General features: G+C 40.0%; 1 protein-coding gene across 4 annotated transcripts in view; it reads left to right on the plus strand.

The window, feature by feature from the left end:
- Positions 1-17898, plus strand: part of ctif (CBP80/20-dependent translation initiation factor) — a 233642-nt gene extending 215744 nt beyond the window's left edge. For all 4 annotated transcript variants that reach the window (XM_043717817.1, XM_043717726.1, XM_043717902.1 and 1 more), the window contains 2 exons: positions 12959-13012; positions 14483-17898. In XM_043717817.1, the coding sequence (XP_043573752.1) occupies positions 12959-13012; positions 14483-14698 (270 nt within the window). In that variant the 3' untranslated portion in view covers positions 14699-17898. The remainder of the gene's footprint in view (positions 1-12958; positions 13013-14482) is intronic.
- Positions 17899-19815: the final 1917 nt, after the last annotated feature.

Here is a 19815-nt window from a genome sequence, read left to right on the forward strand (position 1 = left end):
GGAGTACATCTGAGAAAATGATCAAACAATGAAATTCACAACTAATCTTGGAGGAACTGTTGGGCGAAGTTCACAGCACAGAATCAGATAAGTTAATCGTTGTTTTAAGTGTGGCCTGCAGAGAATTTGCAGTAGTGAGTAGAATAGGTTTTTTCTTGATTATATGTTTTTGGAGATATGTCTCTTGATTAAACTTATATGTTTTTGGAGATATGTCTCTTGATTAAACTTAAATTAATAGTTATGGCTTATATTTTAACCTGGAGCAGTGTTTTGTAGAGGAATAAGACAGTGTTATTTTCTGGGTCTGTAGATTGTGAAGGAGCAAAAATGGCCTTTAATAGAGTGATATGTACTTCTTGTCAGATGTGGGAGTTTAAAGGGAGTTTCAGGGTTACTGCGGATTATATCTGCAATAAATGTTGCTGGCTGTGAATCTTATCAGATCGAATGGATTGGTTGGAGAGACAATCAGAAGCAATGAGGAATTTGCAACAACAACAGTATGTGACGGATGGCAGTTATAGGAAGGGGGGAAAGTCTCAGATACAGTCACATAGATGAGTTAACTCCAGGAAGGGTAAGAGAGGTAGGCACCTAGTGCAGGAGTCTTTTGTGGATATACCCCCATTTCAAACAAGTATACTGTTTTGGAAAATGTAGGGGATGATGGATTCTCAGGGGAATGTAGCACGAACAGCCAAGTTTCAAGTATTGAGACTGGCTCTAATGCAACGAGGGGTACATCGGGTTCCAAGAGATCAATTGCGTTAGGTAGAAATGTTGAATTAATCTCACTCATCTCTTTCCCAGACAGCCCTGCGATTTTGTGTTTTGCTTTCCGATATTTGAATGGTTACTGTTAAATCTGCTTCCACCACCCTTTCAGGCAATGCATTCCATATTATAATTTACTTTAAAATAATAGTTTTCTTTGCGTCACCATGGTTCTTTTGTCGATATCTGTTCCCCCAGGGTATTAGCCCTTCTGCCCTGGAGACAGTTTCTCCTTATTTAGCCTGACATACCGTTCCTTTTCCTAAAACTTCTATCAAGTATTCTCTGTTCTGAGAAGAACAAACCTATAGTGTCTCTATATACTGTAGTTGAACTGAAGTCATTCATCCTGTCTGTTCTTTAAACGTTTCTCTGTGTCTTCTCCAATATCTCGATATCTTCCTGCAGAGTGATGCCCAGAATTCCACACCATTCCACTTGAACCTTATCCTTTACAACTGCTTAAGATAATTTTGGGCTGAACGTTTTGAGCTAGGAGCACATTCCTCACTTTCCTCTGCCCTAGGTCAAAGCCTCAATTGACTTTACATGGGTCATTCTGCATCAATAATATGCTGGGGTTGACCTTAGGAAAGTTTGATTGGGATATCCATTCCCTCCAGTTCTATTCTCAAGAGCTGCCAGCCAATCTAATTGGCCAGCTACTGGGTAATCCCAGCAATGACAGACCCCAGTAGGGGCTACTATTGGGACTGCAGAGAGTCCTGAGAATAAGAATGTTTGATACCAGACTTCAAGATAAGCCTGGAGATTTTGGTTGGGAGTGGATCAGGTCCCTAGCGAAGAGAGTAGGAGGTTGGGTTTTGAGGTCAAGACAAAAGGGACAGAAGAAAGTCCCCATCTTGGTAGAAGGTGCTGCTACTGGGAACCAGGGATCCTTCAAAGAAGATACTCCAACCTCCTTTCACCCTTTTAGCTCAAGCTGTTAAAGTTCCAGGCAAGCCATCACCCTTCTGCCTTCCTACCCAACATATCATGACAGCAAATGCAGAGTGAGATCCTAATGGCCTACAATTGGCCACAAGATCCTCAATAGCCTAACAATGGCTCCTCTTCCCTAATAATGGGGGAGGGGTGAGTTCACAGCTCAGGAGTTTGCTGGAAAAGTACTGAGTATATGTTTGTGTCTCTACTGCCTTTATACTGGAACTCTGTCCTTGATAAGAGGTTCAGCACTGTACAGGACAGTATGTTGCCAACTGAGCCTTTTATGAAGCACATGAATCACAAGGTACACTGAGTGATATTTATGTCCACAACAATCCCAGAGGATCTTCCTGTTTGCTGAGGAGCATCTCATCACCTGTAGAATTATTTTGATTTTCCAGGTGATCAATTGTTCATCTGGCTGACTTTTTACTCAAAAGAAAGTGTAAAATTCATCTTAAAACTTTACTCCAAAACATTCCTGCCTTTGCCAGTTTTTTTAAACTTTTGCTTCGAACACAGTGTAACTTGTATTTTTCCTTTTTTTTCTTTCCTTCTTCCAAGCTGTCAGGGTGTTTTGATAGAATCCAGGAGTTTTTACTCCCACTTTGTTCATCCTCACTTCCAGCTCCCCCATTTTTAACAAAGAGGCACTTGTATTGTTTCTGGGGTTATTTTTGGCGAGTCTAAACAATACACTTTAGCAAAGTGGCAGTGAATATCCCGTAATTTGAGATGAACAAATCACCACAGAAAAGAACAATTAAAAAAAAGTCATGTATAGTTTTCGAAGTAGAGCATTTAAAGGGACAGTTAGTTTGTGGCATAATGTTTGCAGGTAGGGTTGGTCTTAACAGCACTCTACCAATAGCTCACAACTTTCCAAATTCAGATTGCAACCAATCATCTTCTTTCAGAATTAATCTATTTATTGACACAATTGTCAGTATGTCGATATCCTTATGTGAGTTTTCGTTTTACAAAAGTGAACCAGGTGTTAGATTGTGCAATATGATATTTAAAAAAACTGATGGCTATTGGAAACGGAGTGCTCGTGCTGGACCCATGGAGATGGATTGGGTGGTCTCTGGACATGAGGTTGGGAAGCAGCTTTATTCCACACCCAATCTCTGCTACTGTTCGTGAAAAGTGATAGCCGTCACTACAAATGGTTGTCAAACAACAGCAGATCAATGAAGGGTCACTTGAGATCCATACTGTATGAAGCTCAAGGATGTCCAATGAACATTCAGAGTATTGTATGTGAAAGTAACAATGAATGGACATGGAGATTGAAATGACTGTTGTTCAGTGTGATTCCTTAATCACTAAACCATCAATAAGGTGGGATTGTGGATGTCTCTTGGTGCACAAATCTGGGTTGGATAGACTTCCAGCAAGATAGGAGAATTCTAAAGTTTTAATTTCCTGAGCAATAGTTCTAGAAATCCAGCCTCTTGTACATATGAGTGGACTGACTCTTGATGATGCCTATATCAACAAGCATGACTGGAGAATATAGTCACGATTGAGCGTCTTTCAGCACACGTGTGGAACAAATTGAGATGCTTTTTACTTCTAATAATAGAATCCCTACAGTTTGAAAGCAGGCCATTTGGCCCATCAAGTCTACACAGACCCTCCGAAGACCATCCCACCCCTCTACCATGTCCCTGTAACCCTGCATTTCCCATGGCTAATCCACCTAAACTGCGCATCCCTGGTCACTATGGGAATTTGGCATAGCCAATCCACTTAACATGCACAGCTTTGGAATATATTGGATATTCCTGATCATCTGGTTGATAATCAGGCAGTGAAAGTTCGGGTTTCTATTTCTTACCAAACAAGCCCAAAAGTGTGTGCAACACTACATCCCTGCTCAATCAAAGACATTCTTCTGTCAGGCATTTGAAGTTTGGGCAGCACTTGAGTCCCAAGCCATTGGCAATTGCACATCGCTAATGACCTGCTGAGGATATCAGAAAGTTTATCATGACTTTGAAAACAGGTATACATCCATTGTGCTTGAGGAGAATTTCAAAAGAGAACATTATCAGACCATTTTATGTGTGGTTTATAACATGGAGGAAGTTGCTGACATTGTTAAAGTTAACTTGCCGTACAACATTGTCCATGAATATGGCAGAACAGGACTCGAGAAGTATGAGTGAACAAGCCCTTCATCAGGAATGAGTCCCCAATCCTGATGAAGGGCATTTGCCTGAAATGTCGATTTTCCTGCTCCTCGGATGCTGCCTGACCTGCTGTCCTTTTCCAGCACCACTCTAATCGAGACTCTAGTCTCCAGCATCTGCAGTCCTCACTTTTGCCTGAGTTAACAACTGTCTGCTGTACTGAATAAGCTGGAGTTGAATAAGCTGAAGCTGCTGACAAAAGCAGTTAGAAACAGCTACGACTGGTGCTCAAGCCAGTATTGGGCACAGAATTGTTCATTTGTGAAGACAGCGTGTAATAACTGCAAGAAGAAGGATCATCTCGCAAGCTATATTGGAAGAGGTACATGGAGAAAACACTGCAATTGGTTGTTGAACAGCAGCAGGTTGATAGAGGTCAGTCATGATCCATATAACAAGAAGCACAAGCATGTCCAATGAAAAATTCACAGGACATGAAAGTCCAAGAGAAATGCGTGGAGCATCAGTGGACATAGTGATGACATGGGGTGGTTAGTCCGAGTAATTCCTGAAACACTATACAATCAAATATTAAGCCATAGATATCACCAAAAGCAGCTTTATTCTGTATCCAGTTTCTACTGTGCCCTGCCTATGAGTGCACAGAGTTCATAGTTACATCAGTCTCCCTGACCTACATGAGAATTGTTAAGAAAGGTGAAAGTTTTCATATAAGCTGTTATCACAAGAATTGTCTTATAAATATCATTATTGAGTTGCCAGGATGTTCAGAATTGTTCAGGTATTTCTATATGAAAAATTGGTCAATAAAGGAGCCATCAATAGTGTCATCAAGTGATACCTTTGCACTAGGAAATGCAGTAGATTGACCATGATAAAACCATGTCATTGGAGTGAAGGAAAAGGCTGGCTACTTGAAAGCCAGAAGCTCATCTCCTGACCTCAAATAGCTTCTCCATGCTCAAGTCATTGGGTGCCACCACAGCAATACTCCAACTTAACACCAGTAGGGACAGAACGGTTTGTTTGATAGGTGACCCCTACCACTAGACTTGCTGCTTTCAAACCCTCCAGCACCAATGCATTCTACAATACACAAAGCTTGCAGATGATACCAAATTGAGTGGGAGGGTGAACTGTGGCGAGGATGCAGAGATCCTTCAGCATGATCTGGACAGATTGGGTAAGTGGGCAAATCAAGGACAGATGATAAATGTGAGGGTATTCACTTTGGAAGCAAAAGCATTGTGGCAGATTACTACCAGAATAGCTGTACATGGGGAGGGGTGGGTGAGTGTGCAGTGGGACCTGGGTGTCCTTGTGCACCAGTCGCTGAAGGTAGATATGCAGGTGCAGCAGGCGGTAAAGAAGGCAAATGGTATGTTGGCTTTTATTGTGAGAGATTTCGAGTACAGGAGCAGGAATGTGTTGTTGCAGTTATACAGGGCCTTGGTGGGGCCACACCTAGAAAATTGTGTGCAGTTTTTGTCTCCTTTTCTGAGGAAGGATGCTTTTGCTCTTGAGGTAGTGCCGCGAAGGTTTACCAGGCTGATTCTGGGGATGGTGGGACTGACGTATGAGGAGAGATTGACTAGGTTAGGATTGTTTTCACTGGGGTTCAGGCAAATTAGGGGGGATCTCAGGCACTTATAAAATTCTAACAGGACTAGTCAGGGTAGATGCAGGGAGGATGTTCCAATGGAGGGTATGTCCAGAACCAGGGATCACAGTCTGAGGATTTGGGCTAGACCATTTAGGATGGAGATGAGGAGACATTTCTTTACCTAAAGAGTGGTGAGCATGTGGAATTCATTATCACAGCGAGTAGTTGATGCTAAAACATTGAATGCATTCAAGAGGCAGCTAGATATAGCACTGGGATAAATGGGATCAAAGGTTATGGGGAGAAAACAGGATTAATCTGTTGAGTTAGATGATCTGTCAAATGGCCTCCTCCTGCTCCTATCTTCTATGTTTCTATCCTTCAGTAATTTGACAAGTTTAGTTTGACCACATCCTCTACCCTTGATCTTCTCCACCCCATCAGTGAGAAGAAAAGGAGCAGTAATGTTATGGTAGCATTTTTATCTCCCAAATCTCAAACCATCTTGACTTGGATATGTGACCACCCCTCCTCATTGTTGAGTCATCGATGTGTCATTTCTGACCTAACAGCATTTCAAAAGCAGCATCACAAAAAAGGATTCAAGATAGGCATTTCCAGCATCATTTACATTCAAGTCACTTTGAAAAATGCATGTCTTACATTGTTTAGATAAATCTTTATGTCTGTAAACTAGCTAAACTAAATAAACCTAATGAAGCAGAGATCCTTTGATGGTTCAGCAAGTTTAATAAATGAGTAACTGACAAACCAGGCAAGAGGCTGCTTTAAAAAAATGGCTCTTGATGAGTAGCTAATCACATCCAGCGGATGGTAATGACAATGCAGTTGGTGTCATGATTCTTCACTGATCTGAGATGAAAACTAGCGAGCATTCCCAATCCTGATGATTATTCATTGGTCCCAATGGAAGATTCCATGTGTTGATTTTGAGGCAAATTAAGGTTTGATTGTGATGTTTTCTATAGTTGGAAAGCTGTCATCACTCATGTGTTAATAACCACTTTGGTTGTGTGCCTCATGCCCTTTGAGCTGTATTTCAGTGAACAGTCAGTGCCTTGATGAGTGAAAATTGATGAGGTGAAAAAGTACTCTATAAGGTACATAACTAGCAGTAAGTTTTCTTGCGAATCATATTGACAATTCCAGAAGTGTCACTGAATTTGTGTTTACTGCTGAAAAGGACACTGAGGGGACATGATCCTGGTTTTCAAAATGCTCAGAACATGAGATTATAAAAAATTTATGTTGAATACTAGATGAAGAACATATTCTCAGACATCAATTTGTGTCAATCAATAAAAATTGATGAGCATTAAATTATAGAACAATATGATGCAAAAGGATACCATTGGGCGCTTTCTGCTTGTGCCAACTGTTTGAAAGATCTATCAAATTTTGTTTTTAATTTATTCACAAGAAATAGACCAGCATTTATTGCCCGTCCCTAATTGCTCAGAGAACTGTTAAGAATCTGTGGGTGTGGAGCCACATGTAAGCAGACCAGATAAGGATAGCAGTTTCCTTCCCTAAAGAGTATTAGTGAACCTGATGGGATTTTCTGGTCATCATCGCACTCTTAATTCCAGATTTTTATTGCGTTCAAATCCTGGCCTGGCAGATCTCCAGAACACTACCTGGGTCTCTAGATTAACAATCCAGCAAAAATACCACCTGGCCGTCGTACTCTACTCTCCTTCACTGCTCTCCTTCTCTTTCCCAAAACCCCTTTGCTTTTCCCTGCAAATATTCTCCTTTTAAAAGTTAGTATTGAATCTTCTTCCTCTAATCTTTCAGGTAGAGCATTCCTGGCTTTCAAAATTGTGGGAAATGACCAGGTGACAGAAAGTAGTCAAAAGATCCATTATGTAGGATATAAGGTTGGTTGGATATCCTGCGGTAAAGTTAAGTCTGCTGTCAGACTGCAAGATAATTTAGTAGGTGCTGTACTTTGGGAACATAAGTATTGACTGTTATGCACAGGTTGAGAGGTTTTGCATAAAGAATGAACCAGATAACAACCATCCAGAGATAGATTTTAGTGGAGGAGATAGGAAAGCCCAGTCTGAAGATTTTCTAATTCAACAGATTTGTCTCCTTTTAAAAACATCTTGTATGCCATATATTTTGTGTCAGGGAAGCAGTGACTGGATAGAGATAGGTCTAAGGCGATAATGGAAGACTGATGGCCATTTTAATGATGACTGACACCCACCTCATCCCATCCCACCTACTAGTGTGGCGCCTCCATGTTCAATCCTATTCCCTATAGTTTGCGTCACCTCATTTAAAAAAAGAAGAGTATGTTTAAGAGTCATAGAGATGTACAGCATGGAAACAGACCCTTCGGTCCAACCCGTCTATGCCGACCAGATATCCCAACCCAATCTCGTCCCACCTGCCAGCACCCGGCCCATATCCCTCCAAACCCTTCCTATTCATATACCCATCCAAATGCCTTCTAAATGTTGCAATTGTACCAGCCTCAACCACATCCTCTGGCAACTTATTCCATACACGTATGACACTCTGCGTGAATAATTGCCCCTTAGGTCTCTTTTGTATCTTTCCTCTCTCACCCTAAACCTACGCCCTCTAGTTCGGGACTCCCCCACCCCAGGGAAAGGTCCTTGTCTATTTATCCTATCCGAGCCCCTAATGATTTTATAAACCTCTAAGGTCATCCCTTAGCCTCCGACGCTCCAGGGAAAACAGCCCCATCTGTTCAGCCTCTCCCTATAGCTCAAATCCTCCAACCCCTGCAACATCTTTGTAAATCTTTTCTGAAGCCTTTCAAGTTTCACAACATCTTTCTGATAGGAAGGAAAGAGGTGTAATACTTGCAAATATTCATGTTCAAAGGAACTCTGATATACTTAAACCCGGAATGCAGAAAGCCAACCTGTGGGTTCAGCAAGCAACCAGAAAGGTACATGATAAGTTTCTCTATTGCACGGTGATTGGAGTAGTAGAATTAAGAAAACTTGCTGCAATTATACTTCGGGTTTTGGTAAGACTACCCGGGGTAGTATGTTCAATTTTGGTCTCCATACTTAAGTGCCTGAAGTGAGGAGTTTGCCCGATGGTGAGAAGCTAACTATATTCTCTGGAATTTAGAAGAAAAGGCAATCTCATTTAAACTTATAAAATACTGAAGGTGTTTAACACATGTTGAGAGATTACTTCTCTGGTCGAGGAATCTAAAACATGGCAGGACAAATTTAGTGTGAATTTAGGACTGAGATTCATTTCGGACTGAGATGAGAAATTACAGTCAGTTCTGCTGTTTCTTCAATGCGAAATGGCTTTAATGCGATTGAAGAACTTAGACTTATTTATAGAACATGAACTTTCTTTACCTGCATTGACTCTGACTCTGACTCTGTTACGACACGGGGTAAACCCCTCTGCCAATTTAAACCTGCCACACAGAAAAGGTTTAATCTGTTAAAATTTGAGAGGCAAAGACTTATCCCAGAGGTCACTATTTAAAGTAAAAATTAACAACTTTATACTTTAAGTCCAACAGAGAATATTAAAACCAACAGCTATTTACAACTCCTTTCTCTTAAACCTATCTTTTACCTCCCACTCTACGATACTAGTCCAATTTTTTTAAAAATCCAGATTAAGATTTAACAAAAAGAATTCAACTTTCAAAACTGGTCAGCTGTCGAATCTTCACTTTGTATCTTCCTGTGCAGATTTTCCTCTTTCTTCATTTTGATGTTCTGCTGCGCAAACTTCTAATAACCACGTACCTTGCAGAGAGCGGTTCTGCTGGCAGTCTGTACTTGTTGGTGGCTTGGCAGTTCTCCCTCAACTGTTCAAAAACATCCAGTTTTATATCCCAAAACATTGGACCATTTCATTGGTTTTAATATTATCAAAATACTAAATTCAAACTTGATTGGATTTTGGTATCTTGAGGCATATTGGCCAAATTTGAATTTGTTTTTGTCTCATGGTAACCCAGCTGCTGCTAGCTGTTTCAACCAAATGTTACATTGTTACCATGTTCAGAACACTTTGTGCTGTGTCCGGCAGGCCTTGGTAGCTTTTCAATTCTCTTAAAAGTACAGGACCTCTACACCTTCGTAACAACACTAATGCCATTACAGCATCATTAGTTTACATAGCATGGCTATTGCATAATTTTCTTATAATGTGAGATCGCACAAGAATGGAACTATCATGTTATATCAGAACTGAATATACCTCACTGTTGTGAATAATTGGAATTTTCTAACTCAGAGGTTTGTGATTGCTTTGTCATTAAATATAATCAGAGCTAGCAAAAATAGATTTTTGGTCTATCAGGATCCAGGAATATGGGGAGCAGACATTTAAGTAGAGACAAAGCCCAAGATCATCCATGATTGTATTGAACAGCAGAGCAGGTTTAATGGGCCATTATAGACTAGAGTCAGTTCTCATATAACGTGATGGTTCCATTCTCATGCAATCTCACATTATAAGAAAATCGAGCAATAGCCATATCATTTAAACTAATGGAGCCGGAATCGCGTTTTAAGCACTACAGGTCAGGAAAGTTTCTGTTCTACAAATAACAGCCTAAATTCTTCATTAAAGTCAACTGGCATTGAAGAAATACATTTTATAGCAGAACCGACTGTACTCATGCTCCCGTTTCTCATTTAGTTCCTATGTGCCTTCTCTATATCCAATGTTTCATGTATTCACCATATCCCACATAACCCCATCCTCCCTCATGCTCCCTATGACATCTCGGTGCCTTCTGCCCCTTATATTCTCCATACTCAATCACAAGACTTTGGGGCCTTGAAATAAAAAATGAAAAAAAATTACAATGATCTACTGCAAAACCTCTCATTAATAAAACTCATCCAAAAATATACAGCCCCCTGTAGTGAATCTGTTATAAAAACAAGCGTCCAGGTCATCAACGTATCAAATGTAGATATATACAGAGTTGAAAAATGTGTTGCTGGAAAAGCGCAGCAGGTCAGGCAGCATCCAAGGAGCAGGAGAATCGACATTTCGAGCATAAGCCCTTCTTCAGGAAGCCTTCTTATGCCCGAAACGTCGATTCTCCTGCTCCTTGGATGTTGCGTGACCTGCTGCGCTTTTCCAGCAACACATTTTTCAGCTCTGATCTCCAGCATCTGCAGTCCTCACTTTCTTCTAGATATATACAGACACAATTACAGATACAAAATAAAACCTTAATCAAAACATGAACACGGTGCAAACACAAAATGTGAATCCTGCTGATTAAGCAATTCAGGATCTTTTGAAGCTCATCCAAGCATTCATATGAGCTATGATTTAGTAATACACCCTGGGAAATGTAAACTGTGATGTCGATTGAAACTGAATGCCCAGATAGCTTTTCTTTTCTAAGTTATACCAGATATTCTGTCAACAAAAGCAAGTCAGGAGTAGGCTGGGGACTTTTTTCTTCTTTAGGTGAAAGCTACTGAAGATTCATTCTCTTTTAAAAGGACTCGAGACATTTAAGTCTCTTCACGTTATTACACTAGGGATCTCATGCAGTGTTCTCTTCAGTTTTGAATACACGCTAACACTTTACCCAGTGGAATCTTAACATTTACATAATGCAGATCAAGGCAATGATGTGCATGTTGCTGAGAATGTGTTGCTGAAAAAGCGCAGCAGGTTAGGCAGCATCCAAGGAACAGGAGAATCGACGTTTCGGGCATAAGCCCTTCTTATGCCCGAAATGTCGATTCTCCTGCTCCTTGGATGCTGCCTGACCTGCTGCGCTTTTCCAGCAACACATTTTCAGCTCTGATCTCCAGCATCTGCAGTCCTCACTTTCTCCTCAATGATGTGCATGTGCCAATATTGGACTGGGATGGAGAAGGTCAGAAGTCACACGACAACATGTTTACTTGAATCACAAGCTTTCGGAGCAGTGCTCCTACATCAGATGAAGTCCCTTCACCTGATGAAGGAGCAGCACTCTGAAAGCTTGTGATTTTAAATAAACCTGTTGGCCTATAACCTGATATCATGTGACTTCTGACCTTGATCAATGCAATGGTTAATTAACTTAGCTTTCAAAGATTAAAGCCTATATGCAACTACTTTAATAAAAATTAATCTAACTTCCAATATAGCATTTAATGACCGAAATTGAAAGAACAGGTTTTTTTCATTGTTTGCATTTCACTGTCTGTCAATGAAAGAATTGCAGGAACCACTGTTGTTTCCCCGCTTGGTAAGAGTATTCTGCTTTGATTCATGACACCTCGGAGGTGTCATCAACTACATGTCCTAACAAAAGGTGCATAAGATGAGGTGCATAAGAGGGGCATGGACAGAGTGGATAGAAAGCAGCTGTACCCCCGAGTTGAAGGGTCAGTAATAAGCGAGCTTAATTTTAAGGTGAAGGCAGGAGGTTTAGAGAGAATTTGAAGGGATAGAAAATCAGCCAGAGGGTCGTTGAATTCTGGGATGCACTGCCTGGGAGGGTAGTAGAGGCAGAAAACCTCACAACTTTAAGATATACTTGGATGAGTACTTGACATGTCATAGCATTCAAGATTTTGGGCTAAATGCTGGAAAGTGGGACTAGTGTAGATTTAATGTAGTTTTGGTGCAGTCATAATGGGCTGATGAGCCTCTTCTGTGCTACATGATTCAATGATTCCATTAAAATGGAGTGGGGGATCTAAAATGCGCATTTCTACATTGGAGTAGGCAAGTGTGGAATTGTTGAGTGTAGCCTCATTGACGACATCCTTATCCCATTAAAATCTGACATGATGGGAGTGTGGGGTCAAACCCATAATTGAGTTCTACACACCATTTTTAATCCCCTCTGCCTCTGCTCCAAAATGCATGGAGGCATAAAAATCAAAGCCCTTATTTTCTCTTTTATCTTAAAATGTACAAATTCTGCAAATGGCTAAGAGGAATTGGAATGTAAAATTTGCAAGCACTCTAACATCAGCATTACAGTCTTGTTTAAATTGTATCTTTATGATGTGACTGTGGAATTGTGTGAGGTAAAGATGAAGAGCAGATGCTTGGCCTTTGGTCCTTTCTAATATACAGGACATAAGCATTTTGCAAGCACTTGGGCATGTTGATTAACCCTCAAGTCTTTAAGTACCTTCTGCTGAATATTTAAAACAGTAAAAATAAATAATCTTAAGAGATACATTTCCATTTAGAGGAAACAAGGTAGAAAATTACAATTTGGATTGTAAGTTCCCTGCCTTCTCGGCTTGCAAATTGGAGAAGGCTCTGAGGAAAAGTGATCTAAAAGGAAAATGTCCCTGGCCTGTAAGCCTCTGTGCATCACAAATTGCGATGATCAGTATAAATGTCAGTAAACTTTCCATAATAATGTCATTGCAAGTCTCTGAATTTTTGAGAAGTCAACTTTCCTTTTTTATTCTCTTGCTTCCATAAATCGGATTTTGCCACCTCGCCTTAGCTGTTACAATCACAAGATGTCAAAGAAGATGCCGTTCTGTGTTGCTCGATGGAGGTAAGTTTTTATTTAATGTTTTCAGTGTTAGAGTTCGTACAGACTGTCTTTAAAATCCAGCAGATAATGTCAATATTGGTCTTATGGTGAATCTAAACAGTTTTATAATCTTTCATATTGGGCTCTGCCATACAGAGTCCTGAACAGTTCAGGGTTAGTTAGTTATTCCTGTAGCACTAAAAGATTTTTGGCTTGCAATGGGTTAGGAAAATCAGTATTCATTCTGATTGGTGAACTTTTCTGAGGCCCTAATTAATAGTCATTCCTGGAGATGATAGAGAAGGGGGCCATTACTAATCCACATTTACACCATCATCACTGATTAAACCACATTGATACTCCCTGTTCCGCCACACTGTTTATTGTCGAGTACAGCAGAAACAGTTAGACAGTGAAGTGAAAATATTGCCACATTTAACCAATCTGGGTATAATTGGCAATCAAATTACCCTCTTTAGGCTAGAATCCAAAGAAGGCTAAGTTGGGTATTGAGAATACTGAGTCATTTTACATCACCACAAAAGTAGGACATGATTTCATGCTTGAGTTCATTCTTAAAGAAAGTTCTTGAGACCAAGGAATTGCATCTGAGTCTACTACTCCCACCATGTGGACAGAGGATGGAGGAAAATTAAGACCTTCCTAGCACTTGAGTAACTACAAGCAAAGGATTGTAACAAAATGTGAACAGTATTTTTAGGCTGATTCTCTCATGTTGTGTTGCATGATGCAGGGAGCTTTGAGAAAGTTAACGCTGACAAAAATAGCCAGCTGTTCTCTCTTAAAGCTGATACATACAAAATGACGTAACTATAAAAAGTACTAGTAGCTTTTACATTACAGTTACAAATACATTGTGATTGTAAGTAGATTCATGCAGGGAAGGTATATCTTCAAATTTATTGTGCCCAGTTGTAATGGACTTTTATTTATGACTATCTTTCCAGTTTCGAGTAAATATATGTGCCCAGGCAGTGAATGTTGGAAGACTATTCATAAAGTGCATTACCTGCAATATTTTGTTTCTGTGCAGATGCAGCGATCACTAGATACCAATAAGTTGGGGAGGAGGGGGAGCAAACATGGCTGATTTCTCCAACCGCTTCCAATTTGTGGTCCAATGTTGTTCACCAACTGTCAACCTAGTTGGGATGGGATAGCAAGTATAGATCAGACTTTTAATTCTCGGGCTCTTGTATTACCTGGTACCTCAGTAAACTGTGTCTTTGTCGCTTGAGCCATTGGAGTTATTTATTGTACTGAAACTTTCTACTCTCTAACACAAGGGTGGAAACCCTATTCAAGCAGGCCTCATTCAAAGTTTGAGTAAAAAGGGAGAAATAAGAGAGGTAACAATTTAAAATCGTCCTAGAAATGACTTTCAATTTCCACCTCTGACTTTTCTTAAGCATTGTGTTTTCAAATGGTTGACAGTGTAACTTTGACCTATGCCCTTTACCCATTTGACAGCTGCAGAGCACAGGCAAGCTGCTGGAGGAACAGCTGCCAGAGATGATGACAGAGCTGCTAGCCGCAGCACGCGACAAGATGCTGGGCCCCTCCGAATCAGCGTTGACACGGTCCCTCCTCCTTGAAGTCATCGAGCTGCATGCCAATAACTGGAACCCACTGACCCCTACCATCACGCAGTACTACAACAAAACCATCCAGAAATTAACTGCTTAAAAAAAAATGAAAATATAAACGGGGGGATAAAGATAAAACAGGAAGAAGGAGGAACAACATATGGGAAGGTGCTGTCTTTTTTTATATAAAAAAAGACTCTTTTTACAGGAAAGAGAGGGGAATGTATTAAATTACAAAAAAGGAACAGAAAGTCCCAGCATGCAGAGAATCATTTTAGGGGCACATTCTTTCATTCGAGTGCCAAGCCTCCTTTCCCCCTCCTGTGTTTTTGATTGTAGTTGATCCGTTGACAACACACCACCCCATGGTTTGTGGAGGTCTGGAGCTAGCCTGGTATTGTGTTGAGTATGTGTATGTGTGCGCTCAGTGTGCTTTATTTGTTCTGCCATTGTGACAGCCGTCTTGCTAAGCAATTGGCAGAAGGTGACACTCAGCAGATGGCCTGGCAGGACAATAGGAAGTACATTCTATGCCAGGCTTGAAAATCAATTACTACATGCAGGGCAGGTTTTAAGTTGACCTTTTTTGTTTTACACATTTTCTAATTGCTCAAATTTTAGGAAAGGGTGCAAGGAAAAATAAAAAAGATTGAGTTTACATCGGAATCTCTAATGCATGTTCTTTTCGTGCAAAGCCGAAAATTTTAATTTTACACAGATTCCAAATCAGTTCTTTCCAAAAGCTATGCATTTGTGTTAAGTGACTGAGAGGACAGTTTTGAATCTTTCTGTGTTGCATTTTGTTAAAGTTTGAAATGATGGTGCCTGGGTACCAGAGTGAAACTGCCAATGTTTCATTGTCCCGGTGCTGAGATTGTGAAAAGCTGAAAGAAGACTTGACTTGGCCTCATACACTAAAATGAATGATGGTAGATTCAGTATCTAAAGCTATGAAAGGACATTGTAGCATAAATGTGAAGTACTTGCTAATATATTGTTAAGGGAAGGATATTCCCATGAGTTTACAGTATTCTATTTAGACTATAAGTCTACAATTAATTTAGTGTAATTGATTTTTTTTCCCTTAAACCAGTTTACCTTCATCAACCAGTAAAATGGCTCCCAGTATTATTTCTGGCTCAGGCACATGATGTGCACAAAAATCTGTCTCCATGATACTTCGGCTAACAAAACCAGAAGTGGTACATTTTGAGAATTGGCTTTGATTTTCATATTATGTCAGATGATGCATATTCTGAAGTGTGCTCAAAGCAGTTTGATTTCTTGGGGCTGAAGCAATGATAAAGCAGGTATTTGCTCATTATCATACTGCTGTTTGTGTGAGCTTGCTGTACACAAATTGACTTCCACCTTTCCTCATTACAACAGCGTCTACACTCATAAATGCTTTATAGGGTATAAAGAGCTTTTGGTGCCCTGAAATTGTGCAAGGCGCTATGTAACTGCAAATCTATCTTTAATTTTAATGTTATAAAATGTTGAGATTTAAATTTTGCAGCTTCTGAGTTTGAACTCCACAGTATGTTGCTGCCTCTAACACACTACACATTGTGTTAACCTGTGTAATAAATGCTGACTGAATTATCTCACATGACAAGTGCTAAGTGAATCATTTTGTGTAATGTGCGCTGACTGAACTTGTTTGTGGTAATCACCTTGATTATCATTCAGCCATCTGACCATGATTGGTTTATTGTTATTGACATAATTCAATTGTATGAAGTGTCCAATCATCATTCTCTAGTATGGCTCCTGTTGAAAGAGGGAAGGGAGAAAAGTGACTGTATCCTGTGCATGATAACAAATAGTTGGGGGCACGTATGAAACTAGGCTTCTTGCTAAGTTGCTGTATGAAGTTGAACAATTAAAAGCCAACAATGTTGTTTGTGATGTTTCCAAGGGCCTTGTAGGATGTTAGGCTCTTGACAAAGTGACAGAATACCAGTTTGTCTTAGAAGAATGAATTACAATGCATTCTTGCTCTTGGTTAAGTCTTTTGAAACCTGTCAGTTTTGTTTTTCTAGTAATAAGTAGGTTTTGGTACTGTGAAGTCCGAGATCCAACAAATTAAAGGATGAAACAGTACCTTCTATATACAAGAGCCAATCACTATAAAAGCAGCTTCAAACTGACACTTTCTCTATTTCTTTTTGCATTCTTGCAGTACAACTGGCGACTGGTATTGTTTCCTGCTTTTACTCAAAATTCCAAACATTTGAGTGGGAGTACCATTGGAGGTGTTAAATTCCTACCCTCTACATTATGATATTCAGCATAGAGTGGGAATATCATATAGCTGCTGCAAGTGGGATATTGAAGTCAGAGTGAGATGCAAGTTGAATTTAATCTGTTTTCACGTAGCATTAACAAGGCAATATCAGCCTCAAAATTGGCTTGATGTCTATATAACCACAATGGTTGAGCCAATGCAACCTTGATAGGCATTGTCAGTGACCTTGGTTCAAAGGACAGGTCACTACAATTGTGCAACCACATATTCTCAAACCCAGATATTTTGTTGTTAATTTGTAAGTGACATCTGAGCATCAGCATTTGTTGGTCATCCTTAATATCCCTTGAGAATATGGTAAAGAGTCACCTTTGAGCCACTGCATTCCATGTAGTCTAAATTCATCAGTTACAGAGGGACTTCGCACCTTTCACCCACTGACAGTTTAGTAATGGCAATATAGTTCCAAGTCAAAATGCTACGTGGCTTGGAAGGTATCTTCCAGATGGTGATGTTCCCATACATCCCATGTAGCCATATTCTTTTAGGTAGTGAAGGACATATACTTGATACCATTGAAAGATCTTACTGTTGAAAGTTGCCATGGTGCATCGTGTAGATGGTAAATTCTGCTCCCATTGTTCATGGCTGGTGGCTTCATATTTAAGATGGTGGATGGAATGCCATATCAAATGATCTACCTTGTCAAGGAAGGCTTTGAGCTTTGATAGACTGATACCCAAGCAAGTGGACAGCTTCTGTTACATTTTTGACATGTTAGCTTGAAAGGATATTCAGTAAGGGACTACATGAAAGATTATTGCACTGAAGCCAATCATGTTGGAGTGATGGATTAGTATGGATAGAGGTTTGGCTAATAGAGAACAGAATAAATGGATTATTTTCAAGTGGCAAACTAATCAGTGCTGCGGTGATCATTTCTGGGACCTCAAATATTTACAATTTAATGATCTGGAAGAAAGGACAGTCTGTACTGCAGTCAAATGTGTTGATGATGCAAAGATAAGTAAGAAGGCAAGTTGTGAGGATACAAAGAACATGCAGAGGATTATAGATTTAGTGGGGGAGTGAGTATAGAGATAATGTCATTGGAAGAGTAATCTAAAGCTAATGCTGTGACGATACAGGTTCAGATCCAATCAAGGTGGAATTTAAATTCAGCTAACTAGCCTCGGTAATGATGACCATGAAGCTATCACCAATTTTTACATTTTTAACAATTAATTCATGTGATGTGGGCATCATTGGCTGGGCAAGTATTTAGTGCCTGTCCTTTGTTGGTGCTTAAGAAGATAGTGGTGAGCTGACATTTTGAGTTGGTGCAGTCCATGTGCTATAGGTAGACCAACAATACCATACAAGGAGAGTTGCAAATAGCATACATACTAATTAGGAACAGAAATAGGTCATTCAACCCCTAACAATTGTCCCACCATTCAATAAGATCATGGCTGATCAATTTGCTACGCATTTCTACAAGTTACCCTCTATTCCCGGCAACATCCTGGTAAATCTTTTCTGCACCCTCTCCAATTTAATAATATCTTCCTATACCAGAACTGTCCATAGTATTCCAAAAGTGACCTCACCAATATCCTGTACAACCACAATGTGCTGTCCCAACTCCTGTACTGAGTGGTCTGAGCAATGAAGGCAAATGTGCTAAACACCTTCTTAACCACCCTGTCTAGCTGTGATGCAACTTTCAAAGTTCTATGTACTTGAACGTCTGTCTCTTTGTTCGACAACACTTCCTAGGGCCCTACCATTAACTGTATAAGTCCTGTCCTGATTTTGAAGAATGCCACAACACAGAGAGATGTGGGTGTTTTAATTCATTTATCCATAACATTAGAATACAAATATAGTAAGTAATTAGGAAGGCAAATGGAAACTCATGCAACCATCTTACAAGGCATTGATGACACTGCACTTGGAGTGCCATATGGACTAGGTCTCCTTACTTAAGCAGGAGAGGGTCACTCTGCTCTTTCCTGGAATGGAGTGATTATTTTAAGACGAAATGTTGAGCAGGTTGTAACTATACTCGTTGGAGTTCAGTAGAACAAAATTGGTTTTATTAATCATTCAGGTGGTGTGGTCTTTACTGATTGAACCAGCATTGATAACACATCACTAATGACCTTTTGAGAAGGTAGTGGCAAACTACCTTCTTGAACTGATGCAGTTTATTTCATGCAAATAGACCCACCATGCTATTTGAGAGAGAGTTCCAGGAGTTTGACCCAGCAAAACTGAAGGAACAGGAAAGTAGTTGAAGTCAGAATAGTGAGTTTTCTCAAGAGGAACATGCAAGTGATGGCGTATGTATCTGTTTCTTTGATTCTAGATGGTAGTGGACGCAGGTTTGGAAGGTGCTATTGTAAGGAGCCTTGGTGAATTGATATTTTTATTGAAAATTATGAGAATCTAAGCAGGCATGACCATGTAGATGTTTCTTTTGTTGGGGTAATCTATAACTAGAGGATGCAGTTTAATAATAAGGCTTCCCATTTAAGAGGGATATGAGAAGGAATTTATTTTCGAATTGTCTTCCTCAGAGAACAGTGGAGGCTGAGTCATTGAAGATGCTGAAGGCTGAGCTGAACAAAAACAAGACAAATAAAGGGTTATGGGGCCTCTGTGGGTAGTCTGGAAGTTAAGACCACAGTCAAATCAGCCATAATCTTATTAAATCATGCTGCAGGTTTGAAATGTCAAATGACCTACTCAAGCTCCTAATTGTTATGATCTTCTGAAAATCATCAGAACCTCCATTGCCCGAGCTCCAATCAGTTCCTTGTGAGACAAGCCCCATTAGCTCAGTAAAGACCAGTTTGAAATATTTTTTAATGATGACTTAAAAGGCAGGAATACTCCAGATGATCTTCTCCTCTTTATCCTTATTATGTTGTCTTTTGGTGTCTTTCTTTGGTAGTCCCTCA

Source organism: Chiloscyllium plagiosum, chromosome 1, assembly GCF_004010195.1.
Source record: "Chiloscyllium plagiosum isolate BGI_BamShark_2017 chromosome 1, ASM401019v2, whole genome shotgun sequence".
NCBI classification, from domain to species: domain Eukaryota; kingdom Metazoa; phylum Chordata; class Chondrichthyes; order Orectolobiformes; family Hemiscylliidae; genus Chiloscyllium; species Chiloscyllium plagiosum.